Source organism: Megalops cyprinoides, chromosome 2, assembly GCF_013368585.1.
Source record: "Megalops cyprinoides isolate fMegCyp1 chromosome 2, fMegCyp1.pri, whole genome shotgun sequence".
NCBI classification, from domain to species: domain Eukaryota; kingdom Metazoa; phylum Chordata; class Actinopteri; order Elopiformes; family Megalopidae; genus Megalops; species Megalops cyprinoides.
Genome location: NC_050584.1, coordinates 8,432,648 through 8,453,371, shown reverse-complemented (window position 1 = coordinate 8,453,371; position 20,724 = coordinate 8,432,648). Strand labels below are relative to the sequence as shown.

General features: G+C 39.3%; 1 protein-coding gene across 1 annotated transcript; it reads right to left on the bottom strand.

Moving 5' to 3' along the window:
* Positions 1-1,533: 1,533 nt before the first annotated feature.
* Positions 1,534-19,428, bottom strand: si:ch211-161h7.4. The gene is made up of 19 exons (XM_036553966.1): positions 19,377-19,428; positions 18,974-19,061; positions 18,538-18,581; positions 18,291-18,352; positions 17,769-17,914; positions 16,207-16,267; positions 15,622-15,823; positions 13,574-13,675; positions 13,253-13,369; positions 12,195-12,365; positions 11,392-11,912; positions 9,763-10,335; positions 6,302-6,871; positions 4,798-5,497; positions 4,625-4,686; positions 4,389-4,532; positions 2,124-2,287; positions 1,741-1,831; positions 1,534-1,631 (listed from the first exon to the last, which is right to left on the bottom strand). Exons 2-19 carry the CDS (start codon positions 18,995-18,997, stop codon positions 1,534-1,536), a joined length of 3,852 nt encoding a protein of 1,283 aa, XP_036409859.1. The 5' UTR covers positions 18,998-19,061; positions 19,377-19,428.
* Positions 19,429-20,724: the final 1,296 nt, after the last annotated feature.

The following is a 20,724-nucleotide window of genomic DNA, read 5'->3' as shown; positions in this document are numbered from 1 at the left end:
GAACAGAACGTTAAGAGTTCTGATAAGCTTAATCAAAGCTTAATCATTTGATATGCTTCTTTCATGAGTCTTAAGTTTCCTGCCAGTTTGACTCGATTTTGCTGACGTCTATTCAAACTGAATACAAAGAACCGTCTTATAGGTGCGTAAGGTACGGAATTCAGCCAAGTAAGCGATCACCATGAAAAACCAATTCAAACACACGAAGCACAGCAAAACAGTATGGGAAACAGTCATATGCTGAAGGTACTAGTGACAGTACAGTATATGAATGTATACTGTGCCAAGTGCTATAAAATAATGTTTAGTGTACAACTATCAGTTACTATGCATGTTCTTTTTGGTCATTGCACTATATTGTTTATCAATTCCAAAATGTGAGGTCAATAAATGCCTGTAGCCTAGAGAAACCTCTCCACACGTGTGGTATGCATGTGGTCAAATTTTATCATGGAAAAAATATACTGCTCAAGAATACTAGCAGGAAAATACTTAATACAGTACTGAATAATATTGTAATTATATAGTACATTATATAGTACATTATATATATATATATATATATATATATATATATATATATATATATATATATATATATACACACACACATATATATATATATATATATATATAATTTGTGATCTTGAACACTAAGGGTCTCTGCTTGTTGTATGAATCTTGGTAAGCTATTCCATTGATTACTCTTGGTAAATGGGACCCCTAGGATTTTCTTGGAGGAAAATACAGAGGGGGATTTTGTTTTTTTTTTTTGCAAAAGCTACACTGGAACTCACAGACTGACACTGGTCGTAAAATTGACCCCTATTATTCAACACACAAGAAGATTTTTGTATTGGAATTTGTGACGAAATTCGTTTATAATACAATTCATTTTCATTTTGATTTTTTCCCCCCCAAACATAAAAAATGCATAATCCCACCCCTGGAGATATATCCATCCACTTCAAGACATTTTTTGCTTAAATTATAGGTATCTGACCAGTTCATGCAAACTATCCTCTTACATCATAGGAATATGCTTCTATAAATTACCACATAACCAGACCACGTTGCATCAGCACAAGTACATTTACGATCAAGTTGATACAGATGAAAAGACTCAAGAAAGGCATATTATACAAATTCAGTGACACTCTTTCATGCAATACAAATGCAAAACATTTTATTATAAACAATACATTATAAACTATTATACAATAAACAACAGCAACAAATGAACAATTTACTATAATACAATGAATAACTACACAGTTTATTCTGATAAACACTGTTGTGATTGAATATTAGATAATCTCAACATAATTTCAGTACAAATCTGGGAACAATATTTGTTTTAACCGGTGGCACAGAAACAGCTACAGTAGCTAGTACAGCTACTGAAGTAGTAATTATTGTCTTAAAATACTAAGTAGTAAAAAGTAACAAAATATACAACATGTCAGCACTCAAACAGCTGCCAGAATCCCAGAAGAGAGAACATGTATTTACAGTAATCTGTTAAGAGTTGAATTATGAGTTTTTAATTATGTCACATCTTCCGGACACCATCCGGTGGTATAACAGCACGGCAGGTTCTGGAGTGAGATTACACATCCCATATTCATGCCCTGAGATATAGGAGACAGAAACGAGGGAGAAGCCATAAAAATGATGGGAAACACAAGAGGTATGCATTTTAAACTAAGCAAGCAAAAATAAGAATGGAATACTGCATACCGCATGGAACCACAAAGGTTTCTCCAGGGGAAAGATCTCTCACCACACCATTGATGGATACACGTACCAAGCTTGTCAGTATGTTGTAAACCTGAAATGGCGCAGAAAGATTACTCCTTGGGACCCTGGGTTTTTAAGATGTGTCCTTACAATAAAAACATCAAGACAGTCTTAAATACCTGCAAATTCTCTACATTTTACCTAAATCCTTGGCAATGAAAGCAATGAATATCCACGACTTGCCCTCTATCAAAGATAGCTTGGTTTAGTGTCATCAAAAACATATTAGTACCGAAAGGTGCTTAAAAACTGAAATTGTAATTGTGATTTTTTCCTCTCAGAAATAATAAAGTTAAAAGATAAAAACAGGTGAGCCTACTCACAGACACTGCATTGTTATCCACCTGCAACGGCTTCTTCATGTAAGACCCCAGCAGAATCTTTCCATTAGAAAAAGTTTCACACAGCAGATCTGTCATGTATCCCATGGCTCTTCCGCGATATGCATACCACTGGAAGTCCTCTGGGGTAATGATCTGAGCGCCAGCTGGAGTGGTAATCAAACAGACTATTTAATGCAATATGCAAGTGCATTAAAAGATAAATGCAGACTGAAAAGGTACAGAGGATATTTTTAAAGCGTAATAATTAGGAGTATATATAGTGGCTACAGTGGCCAGAAGTACGTAGACCCCTTTACTTTTTGCACACATTGTTGTGTTATAGACTTCTACAATGGATTAAATGTATTTTTTTGGCCGTCAATCTACACACAATAACCCATAATGGCAAAGCAAACACGTTTTAGAAATTTGTGCAGACTTACTAAGAAATCAAAAAGTATTCAGACCTTTTGCTATGGCATTCAAAACTGAGCTCACGTGCATCCTGTTTGCTTTGATTGTCCTTTAGAACTGGAGTCCACCTGTGGCAAACTGAATTGGCTGGACATGATTTAGAAAGGCAGACACCTGTGTATATAAGGTCTCGCAATTCAAAGTTCATGTCAGACCAAAAGCCAAGTCATGACATCCAAGGAACTCTCCGTAGACCTGTGTAATAAAATTATGTCGAGGCATAGATCTGGGCAAGGGTATAAAACTATTTCTAAAGGTTTGAATGTTCCCAGGAGCACAGCGGGCTCCATCATTGTGAGGCTATGCCTATTGTTAAAATTTACTTGACAGCATTTTCAAAATTGCTGTTGGACGAATTAATGAAAACAATAATCTAATTAGCTTAGAACCATTTTCTGATAAGGTAAAAAAAGAATTACCAACCTTTTTTGGCTTCTAAGGTAGTACAAGCTACTTGCGGAAGCATTTCCCAATAGGGTAGCAAAGATCGATAGATGGTATGGTAGGACATTTCGGTAAGGTAGGACAAATTGACAGAACACCGGGTTTGCGCGCAGACGCAGAGGGAGAGTGGGGGCGGGATTGTGCGGAGAGTGTGAGAGAAGAGAGATGCAAACACTGGCATGGGTTATGTAACGCAACATCAAACTATATCGATACAAACGTTATTGTCTCATTCTATATCTCGTATGAAAAAAATATCGCTATATACCTTAAAAAGTCGATATTCCGCCCAACCCTAACACCAAGAACTACGTCTGGCAAACACCAGGTACCGCTCATCAGCTGGCTAATACCATCCCTGTAGTGAAGCATGGTGATGGCAACATCATACTACGAGGGTGCTTCTTAGTGGCAGGGACGGGGACACTGATCAGAATTGAGGAAAGGATGAATGCAGCCAAATATAGAGAGGTCTTTGAAGAAAATCTGATCCACACAACCGTGCACACAACCTCAGACTGGGGCAAAGGTTCACCTTTAAGCACCCCAATGACCCGAAGCATGCAGCCAAGACAACGCTGGAGTGGCTTTTGGAGAAGACTCTGGCCCAGCCAGATTTGAACCCCACAGAGAATCTATGGAGACCTGAAGATGGCAGTTCACAGACAGCTCCCATCCAGTCTGACTGAGCTTGAGAGGATCGGCCAGTAAGAAGGCGGCTCGAACCTGTGATTGCTGCCAAAGGTGCTTCTACAAAGTACTGAATAAAGCATCTGCCTAAATGAAAAATTTCAGTTTTTGATTTTAATAAATTTGCAAAATTTTCAAACAAAATGGTTTTGTCATTATAAGCTATTGTGTGTAGATTAATAGCCAACAAAATAAATTTAATCCATTTTAGATTAAGTCTACAACACAACAAAGTGTGCAAAAAGTGAAGGGGCATCAAAACTTTCAGAAGCCAGTGTGGTGTCTGCATAATACTTCATATAAATAAAGCCTTTTTGCTGGGTTTAATTTTGAAATATCCTCTGAGACCTTATGACTCATGAGAAGCTCTAAAACAATATACAAGTTAAAAGGCAGTAGCTGTGTAAAGAATATGGTATGTTGTCAAAGAACAATTTAGTCAAATTATCTTATCAAGATGGTAACAAAACCTGACAAACTATAAGACTCATTTCAACGTAAAATGCATCTATAACTGCTAAAACTACTACAATAACATTAAATATAGACTCCTCTGTGCATTGTTATTAGTCTGTAAAATATGAGTTCCAAGTTCCTCTTTCCCTTCCCCTGAAATAAACACCAAAAATTTCTTGTAACAAATATAAATGTTATTACTCTGTGCTGGAGCGGGCCAGACATTTTTGAACCATTCAATGAGACTCTCTCTGTCTTCTGCCAACAGGACTGTAGGTCTTAGCGGGAGAAAACACATTTGGCTTTCCAAAAGGACACGAGGAGCATTTTGACATGATGGCAAATCTGTAAGAAAAAAGTCATACCTTTAATCAGAAACCACAATACATTACATTGGATTACAAGTGCACTGGCCGACCTGCATAATATGTACTTACTATGCTCGTCCAAGTCACCAACTTCAATCATTGAGGATGGTCCACTGTCAAAACCTTCAAAACTAAAAAAGGAAAACCAAATATAGATTAAGCAATATCACTTTGTCCAATATTACATTCCTAAGCAGAGTACATGTCAGCCCAATGTTGGGTTTAGGGAATCGACAACCTACACATCAACTTCAGACTGCAGCTCATTAAACTGGTGCATCATTCCTCGGTTCATGCTGCCTTCTCCAAGTCTTGCGCTCCGGTGGGCCTCTGCACTGCAGAAATTTGAGCAAGGATCTGCCACGAAATCTTCGGACACAGACTTGGCGTTCGGATCACCAGTTGGATATTCCCCGTCATGCTGGTAGTCGTCAATAATAGGACTAATAACACTGGGCGAGACGTATCGGTCCCCTCGGGATGGTGGTGCTTTTCTGGGAAAGCCAACTGGTTGCCTGGACTCACTCCGTCTGGCAGGTCTGGTGGTCCTGGTACTGACTGGGGTGAAAATGTCACCAAAGGCGGTCAAAGATGCTTTGATGTTCCTGGGTTCAGGCACTTTTCTTTTCATACAGCTTTGGAGGAATTTCTTCCTAGGCTTTACTGAACTCAGCATATCTGCACGTTTTCTAGAGGCTCTGAGGGATGATACGAGCTCCTCCTGTGGTTTTAAGAGACTTGGTGTGCTTCTCATCGAGGTTTTGTGTCGACGGTTCAACAAAGGAGTGCTGTCAACAAACACGGCCAACTGGTTATCAGGTAAGGGACTCTTAGCGTAATTCTGAGGCCTTTGGAGAGCGGACAGTTTACGCTTGTTGTCATGTCTTCCACGCTGGTTTTGTGGGGTATAAAAATGATCAAAACTCCTTTCACTCTCCCTCCCTGTAAGAATAAACCATAGAAGAATCAGATAAAATGTCTCTAGATAAATCTTCCCGCCCAAGCTGGAATTATTTTCAATAAACACTTCCCCAGCCACAGCATGTGATTATACAACACAAATAACCTACTGCATTAAAAGGTCATTCTTGTAATTATTATGATCACTATTAATCTGCATGTGAAATATGCCAAGACTACAGTTATTTCTCAATATTACTAATGGTTGTGCTTGCTTCCAACCCAAAAAAATTCCTCCTACACTTTAAAGCCATACTCACAAAACTTCCCATACTTTCTATACCCAACTTTTTTTTCCAGTGTTTAAGTTTTTGATTTATGATCTTAAACATATTTTGTCACCCCACATGCACCTTTGCTAGGTGACAGAGGCAACTTGAAGAATGAAAAAAGAGAAATATGAGTATAATTTCTGACTTCAGCATCCGTGCATTTAAAAATGCTTTGAATATGAGCATTTGAACTGTTTTCATAGACTGAACCTGTATGTTCAGAGATTAAAGGTAGAAACAAATTCCATGACAGAAATACATGTCTAGAGAACCAACAACCAGAAGAGTCACACAAATAAAAAAACAGCAGATTAGAAACACTGTTCAAAGTTTTTCTCTTTGTCAATTTGACCTCACTTGAGCTGATTGCCCAACTGCATGTTCAGCTTCTGCCTGCCCTGATACAGGCACAGCAGCAAAACAGATAGATTATACATTATGACACTACTAAAGAGCAATGAAACTGTCTTCTGTATCCTTAGTGTTAACAAGTGAATGAGTGACTTTAACTCACCTGGTGTAGGGGCATGGCGTTCTTCTGGGTAACAAGGGGAAGGATTGCTGTATCGATGGCTCTCGCCACCTTCATCCACCCTTTCCTCCTCTAATACCTCTGGCAGGTCTGGGGCTTCAGACTCAGTTCCTTTAATCTTCTGAGGGTGCCTTGTCCTTCCCGCCTTGGACTTTTTCTTTGAGACCTGACTCTTTTTCCCTGCACTCTGACTGGATGCCAGTTTTCGCCGTCTCCCGTCAGCCTCCTCAGTGACCTCCTGTCTAACAATAGTCGCTGGGATTGTTCCAGGTGAGCCCTGAGATTTGCTTGGTTTCTTTGTTCTTTTCCCTGTTGACTTGTGCGCTACATTGTTGTTAAATACGTCCATCTCTTCCTCTTGGTTAAGCAGCCACCAAGATCCAGGCACTTTTCTCTTCCTTTTACCCACTTCATGTCCTTCCAGGGGGGAATCATTTCCATGTATATTATGGGATGTGTTCTCCTCAATTCTCTCATGATTTGCAGGATTTTTAGACCTTTTCTGTTGATATTGGTTCATTTTTTTCTCTTTTTTCTGCTTTTGATTCTTATCTGCAACGGAAAAATTGTGGATAAATTGAGTATATAAAATCACACTATTCGGGCATATCAGTGCTCCACAGGCTTTGCATGTTAACAACCGCAGCTTATGACATTAAGCAGGCTAAAACAAAGGATCTGGGATTTCCATGTGCCCAGCCTCTTCTGCTTGGCAAGGTAATAAAATGAGTTTGATTGGCTGGACAGTAGGGCTGGGCGGTATGGCCTAAAATTTATATCAATTTATATCAATGTATAATTTGAAGCACGGACAGTAACGGTATACATCACGGTATAATCGTTTTTCTTAAAATTTCAATATAAATGCTTCTGAAGGGGTAAAGCACTGGTACGGCAACTGCACGGCAACTTTTACTGTACTCAGCTGTATTACTAGGACATATTTCACAAGGTACAGAGGTATTTTAAGAACATTTATTGTGCAAAACTGCAATAATAAATAGAAAAAAGTATTTCAAGTAACTCTCAAAAACACGTTTTCATGAAATACAATAAAATCAAGCTGCACAAAGTGAAAATAAAAACTGACTCAGGGATTAAAGTTCTCTGTCGCTACGACAGATTTCCGTCAATTGGATTCCAGAGAGGCTATGTATGAGATCAGTGTAGATCCGAAGGGAAAAAAAGCAAGGGGAGGGGGGTGTTACGGGACTTAGGAATCGCGCTACCAGGTCATAGGTAGCTGATTTGTATAAGCGTACAATCTACTTGGATGTCGGTTATATATACCCTAACGAAACAATCGGAGACGATAATATAGCCCCACAGTGTATTCAAGTAGGCTAATCAATTAATCACGTCTCGGCAGATGCACGCACATTCAACTTCAGGCTTATATATACCCCATCGAAACAATCGGAGACGATAAATACACTGTGGGGCTATATTAAGTAGGCTAATCAATGAATCACGTCTCGGCAGACGCACGCACATTCAACTTCAGGCTACGCACAAGCCGACGTTAGATTAACACCAAAATATACATTTATAAATGTGACAAAATAACCCAAAACCCCCAAATTACGAGTCTTAATGTCCAGCAAGCAATAGAAATAGTTCAAATACGAATAAAGTTAATCAAGATTGCAATCAAGGTCAAAGTTTGTGACGAAGAAGGAGCGAGAAGCCATGGTTCAAAAATGAGCAACCTGCAATCTCACCACTCCCGACAAACGAGAAGAAAGTAAGCCTTTTGCAACCACCCACATCTTCCGACCGAGAGTAATCCACAAGGAAACTTTATTCCAACGGCTAAGAATCGTGACAGTTTGCAATTAGATGAGCCCGAATGCCATGCTCACCTGGATGTGCACACTAATTTCCCCTCATCCCTAGCACTTGGCCTGTGAGGACGTCCTATCCGTCTTCATTATACAATATAATCAATAATTATAATTATACAATATAATCATAATTCAAAAGAAATGGAAAGAGAATAACACATTATTATTAAAAGAAAATAATGTGCAGATAGACTTTTAATGGGTGGCCATTGTAGTGGGACATAGGGGTTTTGAAGGGTTTTGTCACATCGTTGTATGTAGACTACATTTTGTGAGGTTAGGCTACTGCTTTGTGTGTGTGTGCGTGAGCGAGGTGAGAATGGGTGCGTGTCTGACAGTACCGCAAACTCACAGTGTCCCATAGGCTATACAGCCGCTGGGCTCACGGTGTCCTGGACAACAATATTTTAACCCTTTCGCGAGTATGGTCACACCGGTGTGATTTGCCATTTAGTGCATATGCTAAAACCGGTGCGATTGGAACACAAGAACACAAAATTCTAGGTAATTTTAGCTTTGAGGAAAGAGCAATTTAACATTAAAAAATATAGCAAATGCCCACTGAAAACTATGAGAAGTTTAATACCGCTAATGAAAGCATAAGGAACCACGTAACATAGCATGTACTACATAGCATAAAAGTAAGTTACGTGTGGAAGGGTTAATGCTTCAGAAAAGATTAATCACTGTCAGGTCAGCAAAGATTTGTGTATGTAGATAAAGCTTAGTATCGTGTCTTTTCAATGAAGTTACACCTAGATCTGTGAGGGCTCTACTGGTCAGCACTGTATAGTCAAAATCCATACTGTAGGGCAAATTCATACCGGTGTACTTTCTATACTGGACAGCTTTGCCTGCTCAGAGGAATGTCAACATTTTCCCATCAGAAGCATAACAATAGATCACTTACTGCTGTCTGCTTAAGGGATGATAATAATAATGTAAAATGTTAACTACATATCAGCAAGAATCAGGCAAATTGAAACACTTAAGATTTTCAAGAAGCATGTCTCCACCAAGCATCACTAATCTCTGGATACGGAAATAATTTCCACATTATCTTGACTACTTTCTTAGATATTGTTAGACATAATACCAGGCTGTCTAGCTTGCAAGCACTGAATGAGGGTTATTCAGGTTACTGAACACACAAACTAACTGTGGCAAGCAAGATACGTGACAACTAACAGCTAAATGAAAACATGTTATCTGACAATCTATGACTGTGACAATTATTTTGGGAACTCTACAATAATCTGGAAATGAATCGGTGAAGTAGCTAGACCTCTTAGAGTATCATGACTTGCAAGTTGCAACGACCCAACTTTTGACCAAAGATATGCGAACATTAAGCAATTAATAAACTAATATATCAACTTAAATCTTCCTGGAAGTCTTCCGACTAACATACAGTAATAAAGAATTGAAATTGAACTTGAAGACCACCACCAACGACAAAAACGCAAAAAACGACCCATTTCACCTAATAAGAGGTGGTCAGTAAATTTTACATTCATCTAGAATTGAGGTATGATTTTTATTTTGTGCACATTTGTACAGATGTGTCAGATTTGCTGAGGAGAATATTAATGAACTCACCTGGTGTAGGGGCATGGCGTTCTTCTGGGTAACAAGGGGAAGGATTGCTGTATCGATGGCTCTCGCCACCTTCATCCACCCTTTCCTCCTCTAATACCTCTGGCAGGTCTGGGGCTTCAGACTCAGTTCCTTTAATCTTCTGAGGGTGCCTTGTCCTTCCCGCCTTGGACTTTTTCTTTGAGACCTGAATCTTTTTCCCTGCACTCTGACTGGATGCCAGTTTTCGCCGTCTCCCGTCAGCCTCCTCAGTGACCTCCTGTCTAACAATAGTCGCTGGGATTGTTCCAGGTGAGCCCTGAGATTTGCTTGGTTTCTTTGTTCTTTTCCCTGTTGACTTGTGCGCTACATTGTTGTTAAATACGTCCATCTCTTCCTCTTGGTTAAGCAGCCACCAAGATCCAGGCACTTTTCTCTTCCTTTTACCCACTTCATGTACTTCCAGGGGTGAATCATTTCCATGTATATTATGGGATGTGTTCTCCTCAATTCTCTTATGATTTGCAGCATTATTCCCTGTTTTCTTTGAGTGTCTACTGATTTTTTCCACTTTTGATGTCTTATATTTCTTATCAGCTATGGAAAAATGGAGAAACATATTTAATGGATCTGAAGAGTATAACAAAGTATAAACATCCTGGCACAAATAAATGTTTTGGTGCTTGTGCTTGGGTTACAGCCAAAACTGTTCTGCAGCTGAGCGCGCAATGGACTGTGCTTGATAGTGAATCATGCAAATATACTTGAATATCTGGTTTACATCCAAATACAGTCTCGTCCACTTAAATGATAGTCAAAAAACAGGATAATACAACTGTATGCAGATGCTGTCTAGCCACAGCATTAGGAGGGAATGGACAAACGATACACTGTGGGCAAACGGACACACTGTGAAAAGGAGTCTGCGGTATCTCCACGTCCACTTTTTTTTTCTGGAAAAATCAAGTATTAATAGGTAATTAATACTTAATTATTTGAAAGCAAACATTTAATATTATGTACACTGAAAAAAACTACTGTCCCTTTAGGGATGTGCAATTTTTTTAAAAAATATAAAAATCAAACTATCAATTATCCGTTTGAAAAAAATCTGAAACTGAAAAGGCTCTGCATACTGAGTAATTCTAAAGACATAACTGCCAAGTTTACTTCAATTTTTGCTATATTTCCAGGTCCCAATATCTAAGGAAATGATCACATAGAAACTGGATTTTTTAAAGTAGCTAAATGTGCACAGAGACTATTAAGAGACTATTACAAGCTAGATATTGACTCAAGATAAATCCTGGGCTGTGCCGACCCAAGCCTATGATGTACTACAGCTGTATCTACTGTGATTTAGGGTATTGTTACCCAGGATTGTTCCACAACCACTAGCTTGTGTTACAAGCCCACATGAGTAATATGAAAAATTCTCTCACACAGACAGAAGTTTGTATCAAACTGTTTCAAGTACTTTTTCCATGAAACCAAAGAAATGGCGATTAAATGGTCAGCTAAATATAATGCTGTTCCCATTTATTTATATTACTATGGTTTGTCTTTGTCTGTCTGATTAACATTCAGTCCATTTCCTTGCATCTGCTACATGCACGTACTGTAATGTAATGTAATGTAATGTAAATGACCCACCTCCTTGAACTCCATTGCTGGACTCTACACAAGCCGAAGGCAACGGAAGAGGAGTGTCTCCATCTCCATCCACTGTGTATGCAGTCTGTCTCTCTCTAGGCTTTGCCACCTTTTCCCGTCTATCCAAGCAGTTCTGCTTGGCCTCTGACTGCACAGCGGCAAGAACGTTCAAAAGCCTTTTTTCACTGTCCTTCACTCTTTTTCCTTTTTTTGTCTTGTCAGCAGTGTTGAGCTCTTTTGTTTTCTTGAGGCCGGTGTCCTTATTACTGTGCTGTTTGCCCCTTGCATTTGGAGACGTGTTGTCATTCGCGGCACTCTCTGCTGTACCTGCCTCGTTATTACTCGGAACCAATTCTCTGCGATCTTGCTCTGGAAGCTTGCTTTGCTTAACGCCTGTCCTCCTTGGAATAGAAAACCAAGGGGGGCTCCTCAAATCTTCACCTTCTAAGATCAGAAACTCCTCATCTATTTCAAGGTGTGGAGATACTTGAACAGGTGAAGGTGCTTTCTCTTTCCTGAAACTTAAGAAAGTAAGACTATTACTGAATGACTCCTAAACAGCGTCTTACAGCTAAGGAACATTTATACTGGGTATATAAGAAAACAAACTAACAGTAACAGTTTGTCTCCTTTCTCTCATTTTTAAAACATTTTACAATTTTTTTTTATTTCATATCAATTATTTTATTACATTTTATGTACCATGCCTCACAATACAAAACGGTGTTTTGCTAGTCATTTTAAATGTACTTAATGAGCTTGCCCTCAATTCAAGGGGGAAAAAAGTTTCCTTTTGAACTTACGCTGTCTTTGATTGACCACCATCTTTGAGTTTTAGGAGAAAAGCTGAAGATTCTCTTCTTTCTTGTAATGACTTGACCCCCGGCACTACAGTATGCCTGTGGTCTTTTCCTTCAAGTTGTGGGTGAACCTTGAGCTTCGGTGCTGCAGCTGATGGCTTGCCTTCATCAACCCTGAAAGTACACAACGGATGAAATCAAAATCAGTTTGAAAAAGGACACAAAGACAGGCCGCAGGCAAGCACAACACTTTCAAATAGCTTTCAACTTTACACTATGGTCCAACGAACATGTAAATGGCAGAGAAACAGACCAAAGGCCACACTGCACATGGTCATGGCCAAGAGCTGACAAAACCAGCACAAAGTAAATATGTGCTGGCCATACTTTGTCATGTGTTCAATATCACTTCCTTTTTCCTAAGAACAGGTGTCTTCTTTTCGTTTTTTTGGTCACTTAGCTGGGCAGCCAGCCAGCTGCTGCAGTAGTTTGCTATCGGTGTGTAAAGCAGTTAATTGTACTTTACCATCCAACCACTCATGCAAGTGGTCAGGGATGTGACACTCCTGCATTAATATAGGGATGCCCACAAATAGGAAAACTGCCATTTGACTATTGCAAATGACCACACATCTACTGCTGCCCAAACCTACTGTTCACGAGGCCACTTCTTAATGTACCCATCAGGGTTTGCAATCAGGCAGCTTTTCAGAAAAATGCTTTTGAAAATGCAAATAAAAACATTGCTGACAGAAGTTTTTTCTTCAGATCAGTCTGAAGCCATTTTGTCATACTAATATGCTTTATTTATCTTTTTTTTCTAATGCATCTTGGATATGCAGTTGAGAAAATTCTCAGCTTTTATAATAAAAGCTGTTTATAATAAAGTATGTTTAAAGAATGTCAGCAGTTAATTGCAACTTACTTCTCTCATGTCCTTTGTTGTGGACAACTAAGATATTATGTCTAGGTGCACAACCGGATTTCTTGTTCTCGTGTTGTGTCCTTATTGAGAAGTAGCATACACATTAGATCATTTTTTTTTTGAAGCACAGGCTCACCTTGGTGCAGTTTCTCTCATCTCCTCCGAAGCTTGTCTTTTCTCTGATAGCACATCTGGAGCCACATCAACCTTCTTATTTTTCAAGGACAGAAACTCCTCGTCACTTGAAAGCGAACTGAAATTATTAAAAAGAAAAAAAAAATCTGCACACTAATATACACGCTACACTCTGAAACACATTGGTAAAAACAGCAAAAGTAGTCATCATCGGAGAAACGTAATTCTTTTGTAGTATAAACAAACTGATCTATGCAAGAATACTACCATTTATACTACCATTTAGGCATGCTTTGTGAAATCCCACTTCTTAAAGCCTCACCATGGTGCTTTTCTTTGGTCCTGCATTTTACAGTTTAGGTCACCCAGACCCTTCCCCAAATCAAACTTCCTAGGTGGAGAGTCAAACTCATCTTCACTGGACCTTTGAGTAAACAAGAGATATTCAGTTAGAATAGCAATTTCAAAGCCAGCAGATAGAAAGTCACTCTCCAAAATCACCATTTCAACAAATGGTTATTCAATGTCAACTCACATGGAGAATCCCTCAACATGATTTTGCTTACAGTGGCATGAAAAAGTATTTTCCCCCTCCTTGATATTCTCTATTATTGCCTATTTGGAGCACTGAATGGTTTCAGATTTTCAAACAAATACAGAATTTTCTGTAAACACAGAACACAGTATTTTAATGTTTATTTTGTTCCTTCAGTGAAAATAGTTAACATACACCCATATCAATAAAGTAAATGCCCCCTTAAACCTAATATCTGGTTGGACCACACTTTGCGGCACTACCTGCAACTAAATGCCTCCTATAATTTGATATGAGCCTTGCACATCTCTGTGAAGCAATCCTGGTCCACTCTTCTTTGCAGAACTGCTTTAACTCTGACAGATTGGTAGGTCTTCGACCATGAACTGCTCTTTTCAGGTCCTGCCACATCATGTCTATTGGATTCAAGTCAGAACCGACTAGGCCCCTCCAAAACTTTAATTCAGCTTCTTTTTAGCCATTCAGATGTGGATCCGCTTCGGTTTTGGATCATGGTCTTTCTGCATCACCCAATTACGCTTTAGCTTCAACTCAGGCACAGATGGTCAGACATTCCCCTTAAGAATTGCCTGCTACATAGCATAATTCATGCTTCCTTCAATGATAGCAAGTCATCCAGATCCTGTGCTGTTCTTACAGTGGAATGCTGTATTCACTTTATAACAGACACAGGAAGACTTGCACCCTCGAAAAAGTTCCACTTTTGACTCATCTGTCCATAGAATATTATCCCAACTTGAGCTTTGATGGTTTTCTTGGTGAGCAGTGGTTTCCGCCTTGCTACTCTTCCACAGAGTCCATTTCTGCACAGTCTCTTTCTTATTGTTGAGTCATGAACACTGACCGTAGCTGATGCTAGAGAGGCCTGCAGTTCTGTGGAAGATTTTCTGGGATCTTTTGAGACTTCCTGGATGAGGTGCTGCTGTGCCCTTGGAGAAATGTTGGCATGTTGGCCACTCCTAGGAATATTAATCAGGAAGGGAGCAAATACTTTTTCACGCCACTGTATAACCTGTACAATTTCACAAAGTAATACATTACCCACACTTAATATACTTACATGAACTAACCTGATGCTCTCTATGTACAGTCTGAATTTGTACTATTGTTCTAGACTGTTGGCTTCCTTACTCTTACATCTAAATATCTGCTACTACTAAATGTTTTTGTGAGGCTTTAAAAAATGTGAAACAGCTGTCTCAAGGAGGCTGAATTTGTTCTCTCAATCTTTCTGGGCCAGGAAATAGATAACTGAACAACTAATGTCAATGTCAAATACTGTGAAAACTAATGTTGACTGAAGTTGAGAACTAATTTGTTGCACGAACGAACAGAAATAAGATGCAGTTCTTGTCTTTTTGTTAGCACAAACACATTTCCAACATCACAATCTAAAAGCAGATACCCCAATCAGTATTCAGCTAAACTTAAGAGCTGTGGTGGGATGACAACCAAAATACAGTGTCGCCATTGTTGGAAAACAACTGTGTTAACATAGCTACTGTTTATAGAAGGTTTAGTTTTTCACATGTGTACCATCTCTCCGTTTTCTTCCTAGGTCCTAAGCAGGGGCAGTGAGGAGTTTAATTTTAAAATATAAAAAGAAATTCTTTAGTGTCTTATAGCAGAGGACTGTAACTGCTTATATGTTTTCAAAACCAATTATGGTACTGAGCTGTGTCTGGGAGACAGATGGGAGAAGTCATATGCATCAGAATAAATATTTTCACATTTGAAACATGCTTTTTAAAATCAAAATCAGCTGACAATAAGTTAAGAAATGTAAAAGCAGTGTCATTTTAAAAAGAACGTACTCCTCTATGTCCTTTCTGGTCAGTTGCAATTTCTGGTTGGATTGGGGCGACTTGCCGACATCTTCTTGCTGAACTGCAGCTTCAATCTCAAAGAGAAGAGGAGAAGCCCTGTGATTCTCTTCCCCAGGCAGAACGTAGTCATCTGCCACCAGTCCAGCTGGGCATGATGTCTTCCTTGAGACAGGTTCTTCAGATGGAGTTTCTGTTGCAAGTAGTAAACAGGAAAAGCAATGCTTACTGAGCTATAGTGAACTGCCTTCTCATTATGCCTTTTCTATGCAAAGTCTATGCAAATTAATTACTAAGATTTCTCTTTGCATAAATCTTCAAATTCAAATTCTTTGCATAATTCAAATGATCAACTCGTTATGAACTCCTGAAGCTGCTGAATAACAAACTGATCATTTGAATCAGCTGTGTTGGAGCAGGGAGAGATCTAAAACATGCAGGACAAGTGTCCCTCCAGGAGAGGTTTGGACACCCCTGTACGAAAGGAACAACATTTATGTGGCCCACGCCTGCATGGCTTTTTGTTCATTAATTTCCAACTAATTTTCTGTACCACTGTGCCGATTTTGTACTTACCTTCAATTTGCAGTGGACTCTCTGAAGTACCCATTTCTGGTATCAGATTTACTGTCAGTTCCTGGAGTTGGAAAGATGGATAGCATAACTTCAAGTGGAAACAACATTCAAGACACATCTAAAACACTTCATTCAATCATCTCAGTACAGAATGCACTGACCGAACATTTTATTTTTATGAATACTGGAAATCTTTTTTTGCCAATCTGTCCAGAATACAATATGCTGCCTCTCAGATCACACCTGTTTACTCTATACCAGTGTAACAAAACCCTAGCCCTGGGGACACAAAGGTACTGGGGTTCTTATTCCAAATAGCTCTTTAGGTTTGATTGGGTTTTTAGATTTGATTCTGAACTGGTTACTGTGAGCTGTGAATTGAATACCAATCGCAGCATGTTTTCATTAGCTAACAGTGAAACAGCAGATTGATTTCAACCTAACGCTCTTAATTTAAAAGGCTTTAAATGAACTTACTTCTGCCTATTTGCAAGATCTATTAATCCCCCTACAACCCCTTAGATTGCTTTGTTCACAAGAGCCTGGCATTCTGGTGGTTCTATAATGAGACGGTGGTAGATCTGTGTCACATGGGGTCCTCTATCATAGAACAGCTTTTCGTTTAGGAATTGGACACAAACTCAGGTCATAGAAGGTCATAACAAAATCAGGTGCTGAGGAGGAGGGTAACTCTTGGCTATTGTACTAAGAACCATTTTTGCAGTCACCTCATAAGTACATGGTGCTAAATAAGAGATGTTTAAAGCAGCGTTTTGATGCCACTGGGAAAAGCACTGATGAATCAGACTACACGAAGAAATATGTCATGGTCGTTACGATGGAAAGCTTTATTGATGGGATTTGTGGCAGGTGTAGAAAAGATCAAGAGACACAAGTTCCTGGCGACATCACGGTCACTAAACATTTAAAAGGCAGGGTGGCAGCAAACTTATTACTGCCTCTTAAAAAGCATTTACCTTTGGCTGGGTAACAATATGCCCAAGCTGACTGTTACCAGTGGCCAAAGAGGCAACAGATATAGCTGAAAATTACTACTTGAATACTTTTATCAAAATGTCCTCATCTGCAGCAAATTCCACTGGGTCCTTTATGATATTGCTACGGACAGCTCCTTCACCCCATTCCTTCAGACGGGGCCTGAAGACGCACCTCTTCAGACTCTACCTGGACTGACCCAGCACACAATTGCCCACAGTAGTCCTGGACTGACCCAGCACACAATTGTAAATGTAAAATAAACTTGCCTTTCGGGGAGGACCAGAACAATGAATTGAAAATCTGATTTCGCCTGAATTTGCTCAAGGGGCAGATGTGAACTAAAATGTGTAATATAAACAAGTGAATCATAATACTGGCGCAAACATACCTGCAACAGCATTTCTTTCATGAAGAATTTATAGCAGACGAAACGCAAAGACAGCAAATACATACCAGCAGTCAGCTCAATAAAAAGTAGCCTAACCTCGGATGAACCCCAAAGACGAGCGTTGGAAAACGCTGCACTATAAACGCGGCACTAAAAGTGAAATAAAGTACCTCACCTGCTGATCTGGACTTGAATTGTTTTTTTCTGGCTTTGACTGCACTGGGTTTGGTGTATTCACCATCTCTGCTTCTCCTGAAAGCATCCATGTCTTGGGCAACGGAGAAAGTACAGACAGCTCGCTCCCTGGATTTGGTGAGGAATCTGCAAGCACACACTCATTGTAAGGGAGTATTCCTCTGGAGAGCAGACGGAAATATGGATTCACTCTGCTTGATCGGTTTAATATGTCAGTTTCTTCCTAATCTTAGCATGATGCCAAAAATGTACTCACATCTCACCATACATAGCACCCTGCCCTCCTGCCTTCTCGTCTTAAAAACATAGTTCAAATGTCAAACTGTCGAAATTCTGCTGTGATAGGCAAAAATTACCTTCACATTGAAGTATAATGAAATTACTTCAAAAATCTCTATCTGAGCATGATGTGATTGTAACTGCGTTTGAGGAAGTTGACACCTTAACAGCTTCTCTTTTTGTTTTTCCTTGTTAACTTTATTGATTTGTGGCTGTCACATACCCAGTTCATCAAAGCACTCCTCAATGTTGCGCACATGTTTTGCCTTTCGATCCGTTGCTGATCTAAAATAAAATTGGATACTGGAGTCATATGTTGCAATCATCCTGTAATGTAATGTGAAATCCAGTCAACATCGTAAACGCACTGAACGTTAATATCCACAAATCTGGGTAGTCACAAAGGAAGTAACTACAGACTTAACGTTAACTACCGATTAAATCAACAACAACGATGCATTTCTCGCTACCTTTCATGACTTGAGAAGTAACGAAGCTTTGGAGGCGGTCTGCTCTGAAATTGAATCAAGAAACGCAAGTTGACATTACAAAATGATATGGAACCAAGTGTAGGACAAAGCACTAGTTACCTGGCTTACTGTGCTCACAAGGAACATTAACTAGCAAGACATAGCAACGTAAAAAAGCCAGATAGCCATTATTATCTTTGTTTAATAGCTAACCGTGCACCAATAAACAATGACCGGTTAGCTACATGTTATCAACAATCAGAAACAGCTAGCTAACTATGGAATTAGTTTCTGGTATTGCGACTAGTACACGAGCTGGTTAACGAGACAAACCAGCTAACTGGATATCAATCTAACTAGCCAACTAAAAGTCTCATTGTTTATCAGCGTCTGAGTTACTTTAAAAACGTTAAATATTCTAAGTAGATATACAAACCAGGTTTGAATGGATCCGATCCATAATAACTCCAGCAGTTTAGCAGAAAGCTAGAAAGCTTGCGGTCTCTTGCCCGCCAATTTTTATTCTGTTAACATTTAAATTATCGTTATTTAGAATGCACAGTTGCTACACGAACTAGTTGAAAACTACGATCGGACAAATTATGGACAACGTGGCTCTCAGAAAACACCATTAACTAGTTATTGTCCAAAACCAGAACTGTTTTAATGTTACATTAGCTAGCTAGCCTGCTAGCTCACTCCCGCGCCGCGCGCAAATTCAGTTTACCAACAATCTTTTGCGATGCATCATGGAACTATACCAATTTACCGTAATCCACGTAAAATCAGTGCTTTTACATTTGATTTGAGTCAAGCGTGGAAGTACTACTGTGTGTTACCGTGTATGGAGTACGAAATGCAATGTAAACCCTCGATTAAACATATCTTCTGAAGTAAACATATTTATAAATGAGACGAATATATTTCTGTACGGAAGCCGAGAACTGCCGTGATTACAATTATTTTTTAAATGCCGTTATCTCGAGAGCACGAGTTAATTATTTCGTTATCGCGAGAAAACAAACGGCCGATTTCTCGAGTTAAGGAGATAACTTATCACGAGAAAACGACTTTTGCTTTCTCGAGACCACGGGATAATTATGGAGAACTCGAAAATGAGTGTCTGGTTCATTTGATCAGACCTGATTTCAGCCTTCAAGATCGCTGTCATGACTGTCGGGGAGGATCCATAACTGAACAGTAAGTCAAGGCATAAATGTGTAGTTTTGTTTGCTGCAGTTACGTCAATAGAGCAGACAATATCGTTTTATAGTAGCCAAAGATGAAAGGTTGACCAACTCCCATCTCTCTGCTTCATCCAGCAGCTGCTCAAATGAAGCCTACTATAATGGCAGAGGTAACTGTTAAAGACATTTTTAAGGCCATCCGGTTTGCCGCGAGACTTGCAAGCCCATCCCACTGTACATATGACCCCCACAGCATCTCCACTACAGCCTATAGACACCTGTTGACTGTTGAAACGAGCTTTGTTATCTCGAGATAATGAAATAATTGACTTGTGATTTAATTACAGGTAGGCCTATTTGGATTAATGGATTATCACGTATTGTAAATTGAATTACAACTGAACATTTTTCCACTGACAGACAGACTCTCTGAAGTGTTCTGACCGTTTTCAGAATTAGAATGCCTAGAAAAATGCATGAAAAACAGTAAGTAAACATCACTGATGTCTGTTTTACTTGTTGCACTTTTACACCAGTGTTTTTTGTTTTGTTTTGTTTTTTGTCTTTTCTTGTTGGCTGTAATGGACACACACGCAGCTCTACAGCCCTTCACCTTTTCTTTGCAAGTTTAAGATTGTCACCTACTGTAGGGAGCGTAGATCATTTCCTCACAGAAATCTTCTCATTGTTCATATAGCGACTGAGCTCATATTAAGATGTTTGTGGTCTGTGTATTGATGTTTCAGTGACTCTGCTTCACTTTGCCACACAGTGTCTAGTATCACAGAATTTATCTAGACTTTTCCTGTCTCTCTCTGGCAGCACTCCAGAAACCTGTGCCCTTACTGACAGCCAAAACACTTCAAAGGCGCAGCAGAAGAGTAGCCACAAAGTGTATATAAACTTAGAGAATGTAAGGTTATGGCAGGGACAGTAGACATTCACAGGTCTAGCTGTATAGTACATTTTGTCCTTATAATAATTTAATAATTTGCAATAT

What these genes read in the sequence shown, in the direction of transcription:
- si:ch211-161h7.4 (XM_036553966.1), bottom strand. Translation starts at nt 18,997, where the DNA reads ATGGATCGGATCCATTCAAACCTG. An exon ending in ATTCAAGTCCAGATCAGCAG is followed by an intron (nt 16,268 to 17,768) that starts GTGAGGTACTTT and finishes TTCCAACTCCAG; the next exon opens with GAACTGACAGTAAATCTGAT. An exon ending in GGTGGTCAATCAAAGACAGC is followed by an intron (nt 11,913 to 12,194) that starts GTAAGTTCAAAA and finishes TACTTTCTTAAG; the next exon opens with TTTCAGGAAAGAGAAAGCAC.